Here is a 15,491-nt window from a genome sequence, read left to right on the forward strand (position 1 = left end):
GTGGCATATCTGGGTAAGTGGACCTCTTTCTCTCCACAATTAAAGACACATACTGGTACCCTCCCCTTGCAGACATCAACCACCCCTCTGGCTGTCAGGATTGTGGGCCTAATATCTGAATACACAGGTTCTACCAGGGCCTGGTAGTCTTTACCTCTAAGGCCTATTGCTGCCCGACACCAGATTAATATTTCACTCCTGGGGGGTATTGCAATGGGGATCAGATCACTCACTATGACACGGCCAACTTCTCCACCAGACAATTCTACCTGTTGTCTCTGCATCAGGGCTCTGATTTATTTTTGCAGGACTCGCTTCTCACTGGAACCAGCAGTTTCGGCCACCTGTTGTAACAAGACAATAACCTCGGCAAGACAGTTTTCTATGACATTAGTACCTAAGGTCATCATGGGGTTACATTCTCGACGGTCAATATCAACAATCACCAGTCCTTGGTCCTTGAATTTTACTCGCCCCACCTTAATGGTTACCTCCTTGTACCCCACCTGTGGCAAAGGCTGACCATTGCTGGCTACTATTGTCAAATCACTATCTGGACCACAGGTAATGTCTGAGTCAGCCCAATACCATTTATAGAGAATGTAAGGCATAATCGTCACCTGAGAGCCGGTGTCCAGTAAAGCGTTCATCAGGATGCCGTTGATCACAATGGGGAGGACCAGGCATCCTCCGACGCACTTGGCTCGCCAACTTTGTGGGCCTGGTCATCCTATTCCTTGGGGTTGGTCCTCTGCCCCAGGGGTCACTCGTTTAAATGGTAGAACCTTGAGATGTGTCCTGCCTGGTTGTAGTGGCGACAGATGGTCGCCCATCCTGATGATAGCGGTCGTTGTCTCTTCCTCTGATCGGTGGGAACCTCTTCTGTCGTCGCCAGGGGACATCCTCCGGACTGGAAGCCAGCTGGATTTTCTCCTTTGGGGATTCCTGCAGGGCCTGCACGATTTTGGCTAGTGCAGCTACGCTTTTAGTCAGTTCCTGGACCTGGAGACGCAGTCCTATGGAGGGGTCATCATCCAGGATCTGTGCGTCAGCCTCAACGGGGCCTGATGAAAAGATGCCACCTCCTGATGGTACGGGATTGCTGAACGCCTAGGGGGCACTGTGTGGCTGGGTGGTGGTTCATGCAGCACCCGGATGGCCCTGTCTTTAAAATGTACAAAGTCCAGGTAAGGGTTTTGCAAGCCCAGGATGCGCAGCTGCATCCTGTGGGTACTGGACAGGAGTCCCTCAATGAACTGCTCCTTTAATAGCTTGTCCCAATCCTGCACACTGTTCGGGTCAACCTGCTTAACGGCCCGCAATGCCTCCTGGAGAATAAGGGCATAGTCCCGTATGTTATCCTGTGCTCTTTGTTTGCACCCTGAAAACCTCATTTTGACTTCTACAGCGGAGCGGGTGTCAAAAGTGGTTTTAAGTTTGGCAAATATCTGCTTAACAGTTCCTTTTTCCATATCCGGCCAGGATTTCACTTCTCTTTGTGCTGCGTCAATTAAGTGACCAGTTAGAATGTTGACCTTTTGATGTTCTGTCAGGGGATATACTTCAAATAGGCTGCAGAGCCTTTCTTTAGAGTAACTCAGCGTGTAGGACTCCCCTGAATATTGTGGCAGCCAGGCCGCTCCCAGTATATAGGGCATTGATAGCGGCATTATAGGAGCTGTTACTGCGGCAGGGTCCTGCTGGTTTGCAGGAGCTGCAGGCACCGTGGAGCCTGGTGGCATCATGGGGCCTGCAGTTGCGTCCATCGCTGGGCCTGGGGGCATCATGGGGCCTGCAGCTGGGACCGCCGCCAGATCTCCTCCCGGGTCAGACATGTCCCTTCCCCTGTGCTAACCTTGCAGAGGCCTGACGTCTCTCCACCAGAGTCTGCAGCGGCTCCTCTCGCTCTCGGTAAGGCACTCTTCCCGGTCCTCCTTTCGGGGCTTCCGGCGTCCTCACTTGCAGCTCTTCTGCATGGCGCCCGCTTCCTCTTCATGCTTTTTTGCACGCTCCGCCCACAAAGGCAATGGCGGCTTACAGGCACATTGTCACAGTCTCTGGCACACAGTACCTGGCGATGCCAGGGCACAAATCCTGTTCGTGATGCCAAGTTGAGTCGCTCGCCAGGGCCTAGGGATACTTGGTACCGGGTCTGGTCACAATTAAAGGGGTGGTAACGGTGGCAGCGACCCGGTCCGAGGCCCTGGGCGCCCAAGTAAAAGGAGAAAGGTCTTTAAAGGGTTTGAATAAAGTTTGCATTCATGATGCCACCTGTGGGTCTCGGTCAGTGGTGACTGACGGTGCTTAAAGGGGTCCTCTGGGGCGATGTTACTGCAGCAGAGATGGTAATGCTTCCCACAGGTGAAGTGGGGTCCCCAGGGCTCTCAATGTAGTAGGCCAGGATGGTGTGTTGCAGGTAAATAAACGGAGGACACAGAGTTGCAGTCTTTAACTGGTTTACTGGTTGTTGTTAGCCTCAGTCCAGGGTACCGGCAACAGCTGTCGATGGAGTCCAGGCAGCATGAAAACAAGTGGGAATCCCTTTGCCAGGTTAGTTTGGGAGCCTTCCACTATGCGCTGGTTTCTAGTCCCTGCTGCCTGTGGCTTTCTGGCAAGGTCCTGGTTTACACTTTGTCCTGGGACAGTCCCTGCTTAGAGGGGCCCAATCACAGCCCTCCTCTAGCTCTTAAGTTCCTCTCTGCTCCTTCACTGTCTGCTACCAACTGTTCTAACTCCTCCTCCAGACCAGGATGTATATCCAGGGAAGCTCCCCTTAAACCAGGTTTAGAGCTCCCCCTTCTGGCCAGGGGTCAGAAAGTGTTGCATGTAAGATTACCTGTCAAAGGGATCCCTCCTGTCTCCAGGTATGGCAGTACCCTCCCCGAGAGGAAGGCAGCACCACTGTGGTACCCAAACTCCTGGGGCCCTCATTTCTTTAAATGTGAACACTCCTTTATGGGTGTCCATCTGCTGCTATTTCTACTTTTGTGAAATAAATGTTACTTTGGTAGTGTCTGCCAATAATTTTTGTAAATGTGAACACTCCTGGTTGGGTGACCTTCAGCGTGTTGCCTGTAGCAGTAGGCCTCCGAGACCATCAGGCTCCCACTTCCTTGGACTCAACTACCCGTGTTATTATCCTTAAATTTTTCTGACACTGGTAGTCTACAAAACTTATATTAGGTGTAACTACTATGACAAGAAAGGGTACTGGAACCACAAAAAGGCCCCTTGGAGGGGTATATCACGTGGTTTTTAGATGTCGTTCAAGAGGGACAGGACACGTGGGTAATATTATAAAATATATGGATTTTATTATATATTATTAGTTATGGTCATTCATATGTTAAATTAGTACTCTTAAGGCTCATTATTCATAATGGGTATTTATTATTATTATTTTTATTTTCACAATACCATGATTAGATTTTGGTATGAACACAATTGCTTTATTGGTTTCCCTTCCCTTTCCTCTTTTTCTTGGTGGGCACTGCGCTTGCGCGGATTGCGGACCTGTGGAGAGCGGCGAACGGTCGTCAGGGGAACGAGGATGCAGAGTCGTACTTACGAACGACCTGTTGCTTCCGACCCCATGACCGGGATCCGGCTCTCCATTGGCTACAGGATTCTGCAGATCTGCGCAAGCGCCGTGATGTCCTCCGCACTATAGAATCCGTACACTAGCGTAGCATGGGAGTTTCCGAAACAGAATTTCCTGTTTACGTACACTTACGTACAAGGACATGTAATGTAGGTGTCGGTGCAGATTATGGCAGTCATGCCACTCCACCTGATCAGAGTTACCATCGGTTCCGGGGTCCAATCACTATCTTGCCTACCATATTTAAGCCGGCTAACCCCCTGCCCTGACACGCCTCCTGAAGAAGCTGTGTGAAACGCGCGTCGGGGCAGAGGGACGCCGAGGTTTATCCCTATGTGGCTGACAATAAGGTATACCTTTTGATACATTATATATATATATATATATATATATATATATATGTACTTTTATATGCGGGGCGACTGCTTACCATGATATTAAGAGGATTAGCGCTAAGCTACCCAGTCATTGTAATGTGAATATAGTTTGGTAGGCATATATACCCGACTGTTATTAATTTGTATGGATTTATTAAGCTATATATTTATGGCAGCTGATATGTATAGATTAAATTAAGTCAGTCCATTATTTTTGGCTAACCTATGGCAGAGTTGTCCCTTTTTGTGGTTCCAGTACCCTTTCTTGTCATAGTAGTTACATGTTGTTTTTATGAAGATTTAATAAAATATTGTTTTTATAATAGTACCACGGTCGAGGTCAGTGTATTTTTTGATCACGCCTTATGTGAGATATTTAATTGTTAATGGTACAGTGTCCCCCATAAGGGAGGGAAGTTGAGAGATAATATTGAGCATATTATTGTGTATATAAAACTTATATTAGGGTATCAGGGCTTACAGCAAAGGGGGCCTACACCAATCGCTCACCCACCTCATCTTACTGTGATGTTCAATTGAAATCTGTAAATGTTCTCCCAGACCCCGATACCTCATGCCTGGCTGATTGCTGCAGTTCCATGCTGCAATTTGTACTGTTGGTGAATTGAGGCAACTTTCCTGGTGTCTGTCCCTCATTTGATGTGTTTTAGCAGCATTTGGGGTCATTCTAAGGTGTTGTGCATGGGTAACCCAGGCCCCTGCGATTTCCCTCAACTCTGGGAAACCTTGACTGACCCTCTCCCAGAGTTTACACTGATGGTGTGCATGTCTGGGCCTCCATCCTCACCCTGTCTCCTGTTTCAACCCTAGGCTGAAACCTCCACCCACCACCCAGTGAAGAGACCACACACCAATACCCACAGTTAGCACAGACAAGTATAACGGAAAATATGCACAACGTCGCAGTCACACAGGAATCTATATATATAATTGTCTAAGGGTTTTTCCGTCTGTCTGTCTGTCTGTCTTTCTGTCCTGGAAATCCCGCGTCTCTGATTGGTCGAGGCCGCCAGGCCTCGACCAATCAGGGACGGGCACAGCATGGCGACGATGATGTCATAATGGAAATACCACGTCTCTGATTGGTCGAGGCCGCCAGGCCTCGACCAATCAGCGACGGGCACAGTATCGACGTAGATGTTATAATGGTTGCCATGGCGACGATGATGTCATAAAGGTTGCCTCGACCAATCAGCGACGGGCACAGTCTGCCGCGAATTCGCCTCGACCAATCAGCGACAGGCACATTATCGATGTAGATGTCATAATGGTTGCCATGGCGACGATTATGTCATAAAGGTTGCCTCGACCAATCAGCGACGGGCACAGTCTGCCGCGAATTCACCTCGACCAATCAGCGACGGGCACAGTATCGACGTAGATGTCATAATGGTTGCCATGGCGACGATGATGTCATAAAGGTTGCCTCGACCAATCAGCGACGGGCACAGTCTGCCGCGAATTCTGGAATCATCATTGTCCATATACTATGGGGACATGCATATTCTAGAATACCCGATGCGTTAGAATCGGGCCACAGTCTAGTACACTATAAGTGCACAGGGCAAAACAAATACAAATAAAGGAAGGAGAAAATAAGACAAAGGGAAATACACCACCAGATACGATACTCCTTCTCCTAGAACACCACTCCAGACCGAGATAACAAGCACAAGACAGAAGCTATAATCGGTGACGCCCAATGTTCAGAAGAACTATTTAAAGGCAGTGGGCGTGACCCAGCTTCCAATCCGAGCACCAGCTAAATTAACCCCGGACCAGCTAGATAAAAACTAGCCGACGCCACTGAGCGCATAGTGGACAAAAGCGGAATTACCGCTGTCTGTCGAACGCCCGAGTATGAACAGCGTCCGACATGATACTTTTATTGGGAACATTTTACATAATGTTTGGGATCACATTTATCCAGCCCTCTACGCTGAGTGCTTACTTTGGGGTTTCCATCTAAATCTCAGAGTGATGTGATTCAGATGAAACCCCTGAGGGCTCCATTCACTATAATGAAGCAGCAGAGTTATTCTGGACTCCGTCTGGCCTCTGTTCAGCATTGTCCTTATTTTCAAAGGTGCACAAAACTGTGCCTGACAGCACTTTTATGCAATCCTAAAAAGACGGACACCGCTGGTCCACAGTGCCTCCACCTGCCTCACTTTAAGGAATATTCCGCCTGGATTCGGTCTGAATCACATATTTCAGAGATTTACATTGGTGTAAGCACTCAGCACAGAGTGCAGGATAAATGTGAGCCTATCCTCACTGCGATCTTTTTGGGACAGAATGAACAAAACAGCAGGTGAAAAATAGATTTTATTTATTTTTAACAAAGTTCCTCGTGCGGTATAAGTGATTAGGCAACTTTGTTCTTCGGTTCAGTGCGATTACAGTGATACCAGATTTACAGAGTTTTTTTTTTTTGTTTGGCTGCTGTCACACACTAAAAAACGCTTTTTATTGCAAGAACTAGTTTTTGCTTCACCATAATTTGAAAGCTAAAATTTTTCCATATTTCGGCCCACAAAGTGATGTAAGGGCTTTTTTTTGCAGAACGAGTTGATTTTTTAATTAGTACCATTATCAGACACATGGCACTGTTTGATTGCTTTCTATTCTGATTTTTGGGAGGCAGAATGAACAAAAATCAGCAATTCAGGAATTTTTGTTTTGTTATGTCATTCCACATGTGGTAAAATTGATAAGGCAGTTTTATTCTTCGGGTCAGTACGATTACAGCAATACCACAGTTTTATCTTTGTTACGTTTTGGCTCTTTTGCGCAAAAACTATTTAATAGAAAAAATTATTATTTTTGGATTGCTTTATTTTGAGAGCTATAACCTCTTTATTTTGTCTGCTGATGGAGCTGTATGATGGCTTGTTTTTTTGTGGGCAAGATGACGTTTTCTGCGGTACCAAGTTTATTTTTATTTGTCTTTTTGATCGTGTTTTATTCCATTTTTTGTTCGACAGTAAAATGGTAAAGCATTGTTTTTTGCCTTGTTTTTTGTTATTTTATGGTGTTCACTAAAGGGTTTAACTAGTGAGACAGTTTCATAGGTGTGGCCGTTCTAGATGTGACAATGCCAAATATGTGTACTTTTATTGCTTATATATTTTTTTTAATGCAAATATTTATTCATGGGTACAATATTTTTCTTTTTCTATTTTTTTTAGATATTTTTACAATATTTTTTAAACTTGTTTTCATAACTTTTTTTTTACTTTGTCCCACTACAGGAATTTCATTTTTTCCATGCTGATCGCTTGTATAGCATGGGGATGCAGGAGCTATGCAAACTGTCAGCGCTGCACTGACAGACAAAGTTGCCGATTATGCTCTGAGCATGATCAAGCAACTTTGCTAGCTCTGGTGACCCGGATGTCATCGTGACAACATTGGGTCACCATGGCAATAATCGGGACACTGCAATGAAGTTGTGGGGTCTTCGCTCCAAGGGCAGTGGGTATGTCTTCCCTATGCCTGCTCCCGAAATGTTGTGATCCAGTTTGATCACATCACTTAGGGGATTAAAGTACTGGGAGCGGTGGGGGACCAGTCCTTGCACTGAGTGTTGGGTGTCAGCTGTCAGAATCAGCTGACTCCCCGTGTTGATTGCGCCCACAGCCCGTGTGAGCGCAAATTTGCCAAGATGTATCCATAGGTCCCAGGTCAATATGGGCCAGGTCACAGGGATGTGTGGATAAGTTCAAGGTGGGAAAGTGGTTAACAAAGACAAACATGAGGAATGATAAGGGATTGCCTTAATAGTGGACAACCACTTTAAGAAAATACAATTATTGGTTAAAACTTTCCCAGCATTCTGAACATGGAAAAGGCTTCTCCCCTGTGTGACTACTCTGATGTTTATTAAGAGTTAATTTCCGTGTAAGACATTTTCCTCATTAATCACATGAAAAAGGCTTCTCTCCTGTGTGAACTATTTTGTGACTAACATCTGATTTCTGGTTAAAGCATTTCCCACATTCTAAATATTAAATGCCTTCTCCCCTGTGTGAGTTCTCTGGTGACTAAGAAGATTTGATTTATTCATGAAAAAGTCTTCTTCTTTGTGTGAGTTCTCTGGTGGCCATCCAGATGCGCTTTCCGGTTAAAACATTTCCCACATTCTGTACAGGAAAAATGCTTCTCCCCTGTGTGAGTTCTCTGGTGCTTAACCAAATCTGATTTCTGGTTAAAACACTTCCCACATTCTGAACAGGAAAAAGGCTTCTCCCCTGTGTGGGTTCGCTGGTGATTAAGAAAACTTGATTTCTGGTTAAAACACATCCCACATTCTGAACAGCAAAATGATTTCTCCCCTGTGTGAGTTCTCTGGTGCTGAACAAAATTTGATTTCCGGTTAAAACATTTCCCACATTCTGAACAGGAAAAAGGCTTCTCCCCTGTGTGAGTTCTCTGATGTCTGACAAAATTACATTTATCGTTAAAATATTTCCCACATTCTGAACAGGAAAAAGGCTTCTCCCCTGTGTGAGTTCTCTGGTGATTAACAAAACTTGATTTCTGGTTAAAAGACTTCCCACATTCTGAACAGAAAAAAGGTTTCTCCCCTGTGTGAGTTCTCTGGTGCTTAACCAAATCTGATTTCTGGTTAAAACACTTCCCACATTCTGAACAGGAAAAAGGCTTCTCCCCTGTGTGGGTTCGCTGGTGATTAAGAAAACTTGATTTCTGGTTAAAACACATCCCACATTCTGAACAGCAAAATGATTTCTCCCCTGTGTGAGTTCTCTGGTGCTGAACAAAATTTGATTTCCGGTTAAAACATTTCCCACATTCTGAACAGGAAAAAGGCTTCTCCCCTGTGTGAGTTCTCTGATGTCTAACAAAATTACATTTATGGTTAAAATATTTCCCACATTCTGAACAGGAAAAAGGTTTCTCCCCTGTGTGAGTTCTCTGGTGCTTAACCAAATCTGATTTCCGGTTAAAACACTTCCCACATTCTGAACAGGAAAAAGGCTTCTCCCCTGTGTGGGTTCGCTGGTGATTAAGAAAACTTGATTTCTGGTTAAAACACATCCCACATTCTGAACAGCAAAATGATTTCTCCCCTGTGTGAGTTCTCTGGTGCTGAACAAAATTTGATTTCCGGTTAAAACATTTCCCACATTCTGAACAGGAAAAAGGCTTCTCCCCTGTGTGAGTTCTCTGATGTCTAACAAAATTACATTTATGGTTAAAATATTTCCCACATTCTGAACAGGAAAAAGGCTTCTCCCCTGTGTGAGTTCTCTGGTGATTAACAAAACTTGATTTCTGGTTAAAAGACTTCCCACATTCTGAACAGAAAAAAGGTTTCTCCCCTGTGTGAGTTCTCTGGTGATTAATAAAATTTGATTTCTGGTAAAAACATTTCCCACATTCTGAACAGGAAAAAGGCTTCTCCCCTGTGTGGGTTCTGTGGTGCTTAACCAAATCTGATTTCTGGTTAAAACACTTCCCACATTCTGAACAGGAAAAAGGCTTCTCCCCTGTGTGAGTTCTCAGGTGATTAACAAAACTTGATTTCTGGTTAAAAGACTTCCCACATTCTGAACAAAAAAAAGGTTTCTCCCCTGTGTGAGTTCTCTGGTGATTAATAAAATGTGATTTCTGGTAAAAACATTTCCCACATTCTGAACAGGAAAAAGGCTTCTCCCCTGTGTGAGTTCTCTGGTGTCTAATAAGATTACATTTATGGTTAAAATATTTCCCACACTTGGAACAAGAAAACCTTTTCTCCGTTGTGTGAGTTTTTTGATGTTTAAGTAATGAATTTTTGAGGAGTAAACTATTTCCATACTCTGAATGTGAAAATGACTTATTTTCTTTAGGAGCAGATTGTTTTTTAATGCTTATTTTGTGACTTTCATTTTCCTTAGTAGTCAGTAATAAATCAGAAGAAAGGACCTGTTTCAAAGGATCAGATGACAGATCATTCCTTTGATGGGATGATGGTATATTTGAAGTGATGGCAATCACTTCAGTTGTATTCTGTGGGACTTCAAGATCATCTGATTTAAGAATTGAAGATGTCAGCTGTCCTTCTGATCTCCTGGTACAGTCTTCTGCTAAGAAAAAAAACAATTATTTTTGTATAAAATATCCTTGAATTTTATATTTTGGAACATTTCTACTTAAACTGACTGTAAAAATGGCAAGTTATGTAAAAATATTGAATGATTGACCAATACAATGACAGTTCACAGTCTAATAGAAAAACTAGGAGGATGAACCAGTTGAGCATGGTTAATAAATAATAATAATTTTATATAGCACCAACATATTCTGCAGCACTTTATAGAGGGGATTTGTACAGACAATAGACATTACAGCGTAACAAAAACACAGTTCAAAATAGATACCAAGAGGAGTGAGGGCCCTGCTCGCAAGCTTACAATCTGGTTCAACTGTTTGTTCATTCTGCCTCCCAAATATGGAATAAAAAAAACACCAAAGATTTTATGCATGAAGAAAAAAGGTACTCCAGCGTAGAAAAATATAAAACTTTGTCTTTAATAGAAAAAAAAACAAAAAACAGGCACAATACAGACAACATATAGATCCCAGATTGCTACCTACCAATGTACTTGACACTCCGCTCTTAATCATCAACCATGATTAAGACCGGAGTGTCGAAACGCGTCGGTTGGTAGATCTCTGGGATCTATATGTTGTCCGTATTGTATCTGTCTTTATGAATTTTTTCCATTAAAGACGAAGTTTTATATTTTTCTACGCTGGAGTACCTTTTTTCTTCATTCTATGGAACTTGAAAGCCCAAGCGGCGCCATGCGTGGAACTCATTCTTGGAAAGAGACTGCAAATGGTGAGCTGACTTTTCCCGTTCCGTATCACTTTTATCACACATAGAGATTTTATGTAGGTTTAAATTATACCAAGAAAAACTTCTCATTTAAAAAAAAACAAGTCCCCACTCAGGTCCATCATCTGTCAGAGGAAATAGCAGGTGTCCACATTATTAGTGGCTCAAAGATTCTCAAAATGCAATATAGCTTCCATAAACCAATCCAGCAAAATCTGCACTTTCAAAGTCAAATCTCCCCCTCTCTTCTGAGCCTTGCAGGGTGCCCAAACCACATTTAGCATCCATGTATTTGGCATCACTATAATGAGAAGAACCCACTTAGTTACAATGTGCGTGTCTCCTGGAGCACAATCTGGGCACTATATACTGGGCAATAAAATGGCATGTTTGTAATTTTCACTCTCCAACATCCACTGCGAGCTAATTTCCGCAAAGTGCATGTGGAGTCAAAATAGTTACTACTTCTATAGATTAATTTACTGAGGGTTATAATTTCCAAAATGGACTCACTTTATGAGGATTTCTACTCCTCTGGATTTCTGCCATTTTGTCATATTAGGTCTTCCACAAATGGTGTGTCCCATTTTCTCTGGTATCTGCTCCCGTGAAGTCTACTTCTGTCACCAGGCAACATCTTATTCATTCTGCAGTTAGCACTGGTGATGGAGGAGACGCTAGAAACAGAAGCTCTGGGCGGCACAGGCACTGTTCAGTGGCTAAGATTAGGGTGCCTGGGACCAGTAATACTGTCTAGTCTGGTAGCATGGGTGTGTGTGCTGTCCAGCTGAAGTTATTTGCTCCCTGCTTCAGCCAATTGGAAAGCACCACACCCTACTAAACTTTGAAGCATATTACCAAAAGCTGTCAGATACAGCCTTGGCCTCCTCTGGTTCTGTCCTCGGTGCTCAGCTCCCAGCTTGTGTATTTGCTTCCTGTTATGTACCCGGCTCGTGTACTGACTACTCTTGCATCTAATTTTTTATTTTCACTCCTTTACTGGTTCTGACACAACTATCTATTCTTCTTGCTATTTCCCACCACAAAACAGCAGGAAACACCATGGCCCAGGTGTCTTAAAGTAAGAAGGGTTAAAGGGTCATGACTGAGCAAGACAATCCCTTGGATCTGGAAAACAGAGTAGATAGTGGAAAGCCTCTTCATGGTAGCCATTTTTTGATCTGCCAGGTGACCAGGAACAATGTCCCCAATAAATTTTGTCTTCAAACTATTCCAGCAAAATTTGTAATCATATAGCTTAATGGCACTCTTTCCCTTCTTAACCCTGCCATGTGCCCAGACGGTAGTGTACAACTGTACATAGTGTATTGTCGTATTCAAGAGAAGTTGGAAAATAATTTGTAATGTCAATTTGTTTCCTATTATCCTTTTTGAAGAATTTCATAGTTATCACCACATAAAGTGACACACATCAGATTTGAAAAATGGGGTCTGATTAGGAAGACAAAACTGTCTGCGGGAATTAGTTAAATCAGAGTATTTTGGACACTAACTACTGTAGTCGAAACCTGAAGATTGATCACTTCAGTAAATTTATTATTATCTAACTTAACAATATTCATTATTAAAAAATGAGTAACTAGTGGTGAAACCTCTGTGGGGTAATTAAGGTATGGGGCTCAGTGAATCTTGGCAATCTAAACTCTTGTAAGGGCAAAATGAGTTTCAAGAAGAAATATTAGACATTTAAAGAGAACTTTTTATAATAGTACAGAGCTGAGGGATCTTAAATTTAGATCTCGGGCATTTGGAAGACTCGGGCAATAGAGACCCTTTTTTAACCACTTCATGACCTTGGGATTTTTCATTTTTCTGTGTTCATTTTTCGCTCCCCTCCTTCCCAGAGCCATAACTTTTTTTATTTTTCCATCAATATAGCCATGTGAGGGCTTATTTTTTGCGGGACAAGTTGTACTTTTGAAGAACATCATTGGTTTTAGCATGTCGTGTACTAGAAAACGGGAAAAAAATTCCAAGTGCGGTGAAATTGCAAAAAAAGTGCAATCCCACACTTGTTTTTTGTTTGGCTTTTTTGCTAGGTTCACTAAATGCTAAAACTGACCTGATATTATGATTTTCCAGGTCATTATGAGTTCGTAGACACTAAACATGACGATACCCGTAGTGTCTTCATTTTTTATGATCTGGGGTTGGTTGAGGGCTTATTTTTTGTGCTCCAAGCTGACGTTTTTATTGATACCACATTTGTGCAGATACGTTTTTTTGATCGCCCGTTATTGCATTTTAATGCAATGTTGCGGCGACCAAAAAAACGTAATTCTGGCGTTTCAATTTTTTTTTCTCGCTACGCCGTTTAGCGATCAGGTTAATTCCTTTTTTTTTTTATTGATAGATCGGGCGATTCTGAACACGGCGATACCAAATATGGGTAGGTTTGATTTTTTTTTATTGTTTTATTTTGAATGGGGCGAAAAGGGGGTGATTTAAACTTTTATATTTTTTTTATGTTTTTTCACAGTTTTTTTACTTTTTTTTTTCACTTTTGCCATGCTTCAATAGCCTCCATGGGAGGCTAGAAGCTGGCACAACTCGATCGGCTATGCTACATAGCAGCGATCATCAGATCGCTGCTATGCAGCAGAAATGCAGGTGTGCTATGAGCGCCGACCACAGGGTGGCGCTCACAGCTAGCGGGAATCAGTAACCATAGAGGTCTCAAGGAACTCTATGGTTACAATGCAGAAGCATCGCTGACCCCCGATCATGTGACGGGGGTCGGCGATGCGCGCATTTCCGGCCATGCGGCCGGAAGCGGTAGTTAAATGCCGCATTAAACAGCGGCATTTAACTAGTTAATAGCAGTGGGTGAATCGCGATTTCACCCACCGCTATTGCGGGCACATGTCAGCTGTTCAAAACAGCTGACATGTCCCTGCTTTGATGCGGGCTCACCACTGGAGCCCTGCATCAAAGCGGGGCTTCTGACCTCGGAAGTACTATCCCGTCCGAGGTCAGAAACGGGTTAAAGACTACCAGGGAGTTACTCACATAAGTGAGGCAGGCCAGTCTCACCACAATCCAACTATCATACAAAATGAAGAACTGTAAACCAATCGACAAACAATAAATAATATGTTACATCCCCAACAACATTAAACTGGAGTTGCATTCATTTATGATGGACAATTGGAGCTACTATGAGTCCAGACCAGAAGAGTAGAGAAAGTATTAGTGCTCCCGATTCAGGAGAGATTGTGCAGTAATCTGAATTACTTAGGATTGAAAACATAATGTAATTTATGATGTGGAGTGAATCCATGAAACCAGGGCTTGAGCCATGCCAACACATCTCTTGCAGGCATGAAAGAATGTGTATTACAGGGACATAAATTTGATGAATGCACTGGCACTACCACTGAGTGCCAGTGTTATGAAGCTGCATATGCTGACGCACCTGCTTGCCCTCATTCGTAATGTGTAGAAATGCAGTAAATACATACCTCCCAACTTTTGAAGATGGGAAAGAGGGACAAAGTTTGCGGCGCGCAAAGCGCGGCGCGGCAAATTTTAGGCCACGCCTCTGACCACACCCATTCATAATTAGTCACACCCATATCCACGTCCCAGCCACACCCATTCATAATTAGTCACACCCATATCCACGTCCCAACCACACCCATTTAGCACTGCTGATCACACTGTTTCATATACAATAATTATAAACAAAAAAATATGGCCACACAGTGCCCCATACTGTATAATGGCCACACATGATGCTCCATACTGTATGATAACCACACATGACGCTCCATACTGTATAATGAACACACATGATGCTCCATACTGTATAATGGCTGCACATGATGCTCCATACTGTATAATGGCTGCACATGATGCTCCATACTGTATAATGGCCACACAGTGCTCCATACTGTATAATGACCACACATGATGCTCCATACTGTATAATGACCACACATGATGCTGCATACTGTATAATGACCGCACATGATGCTCCATACTGTATAATGACTGCACATGATGCTCCATACTGTATACTGGCTGCACATGATGCTCCATACTGTATACTGGCTGCACATGATGCTCCATACTGTATAATGACCGCACATGATGCTCCATACTGTATAATGACTGCACATGATGCTCCATACTGTATACTGGCTGCACATGATGCTCCATACTGTATAATGACTGCACATGATGCTCCATACTGTATAATCACTGCACATGATGCTCCATACTGTATAATGGCCACAGTTCTCCATACTGTATAATGATCCCACATGATGCTTAATACTGTATAATGACCCCCCTCCTGTATGCATGGCTCATATTCCCCCCCTCCTGTATGCATGGCTCATATTCCCCCCCCCTCCTGTATGTATGGCTCATATTCCCCCCCCCTCCTGTATGCATGGCTCATATCCCCCCCCCCTCCTGTATGCATGGCTCATGTTTCCCCCTCTTGTATGCATGGCTCATATTTCCCCCTCCTGTATGCCTGTATGCATGGCTCATCTCTCCACTGCGTTGTGTTGTGGCGGACCGTCGGCACAATAAAGTTACATGTAACGTTTTTTTGTGCGTCGTGTCCGCCATTTCCGACCGCGCATGCGCGGCCGGAACTCCACCCCCTCCTCCC

General features: G+C 43.6%; 1 protein-coding gene across 1 annotated transcript in view; it reads right to left on the reverse strand.

The window, feature by feature from the left end:
* Positions 1-6,309: 6,309 nt before the first annotated feature.
* The window catches only part of LOC143766388 (uncharacterized), a 114,383-nt gene continuing 105,201 nt past the window's right edge, over positions 6,310-15,491 (reverse strand). Inside the window, exon 12 of the mRNA XM_077254037.1 lies at positions 6,310-10,091. Coding sequence (XP_077110152.1) covers positions 8,065-10,091 — 2,027 coding nt within the window. The 3' untranslated portion in view covers positions 6,310-8,064. The remainder of the gene's footprint in view (positions 10,092-15,491) is intronic.

Source organism: Ranitomeya variabilis, chromosome 4 (assembly GCF_051348905.1).
Source record: "Ranitomeya variabilis isolate aRanVar5 chromosome 4, aRanVar5.hap1, whole genome shotgun sequence".
NCBI lineage: Eukaryota > Metazoa > Chordata > Amphibia > Anura > Dendrobatidae > Ranitomeya > Ranitomeya variabilis.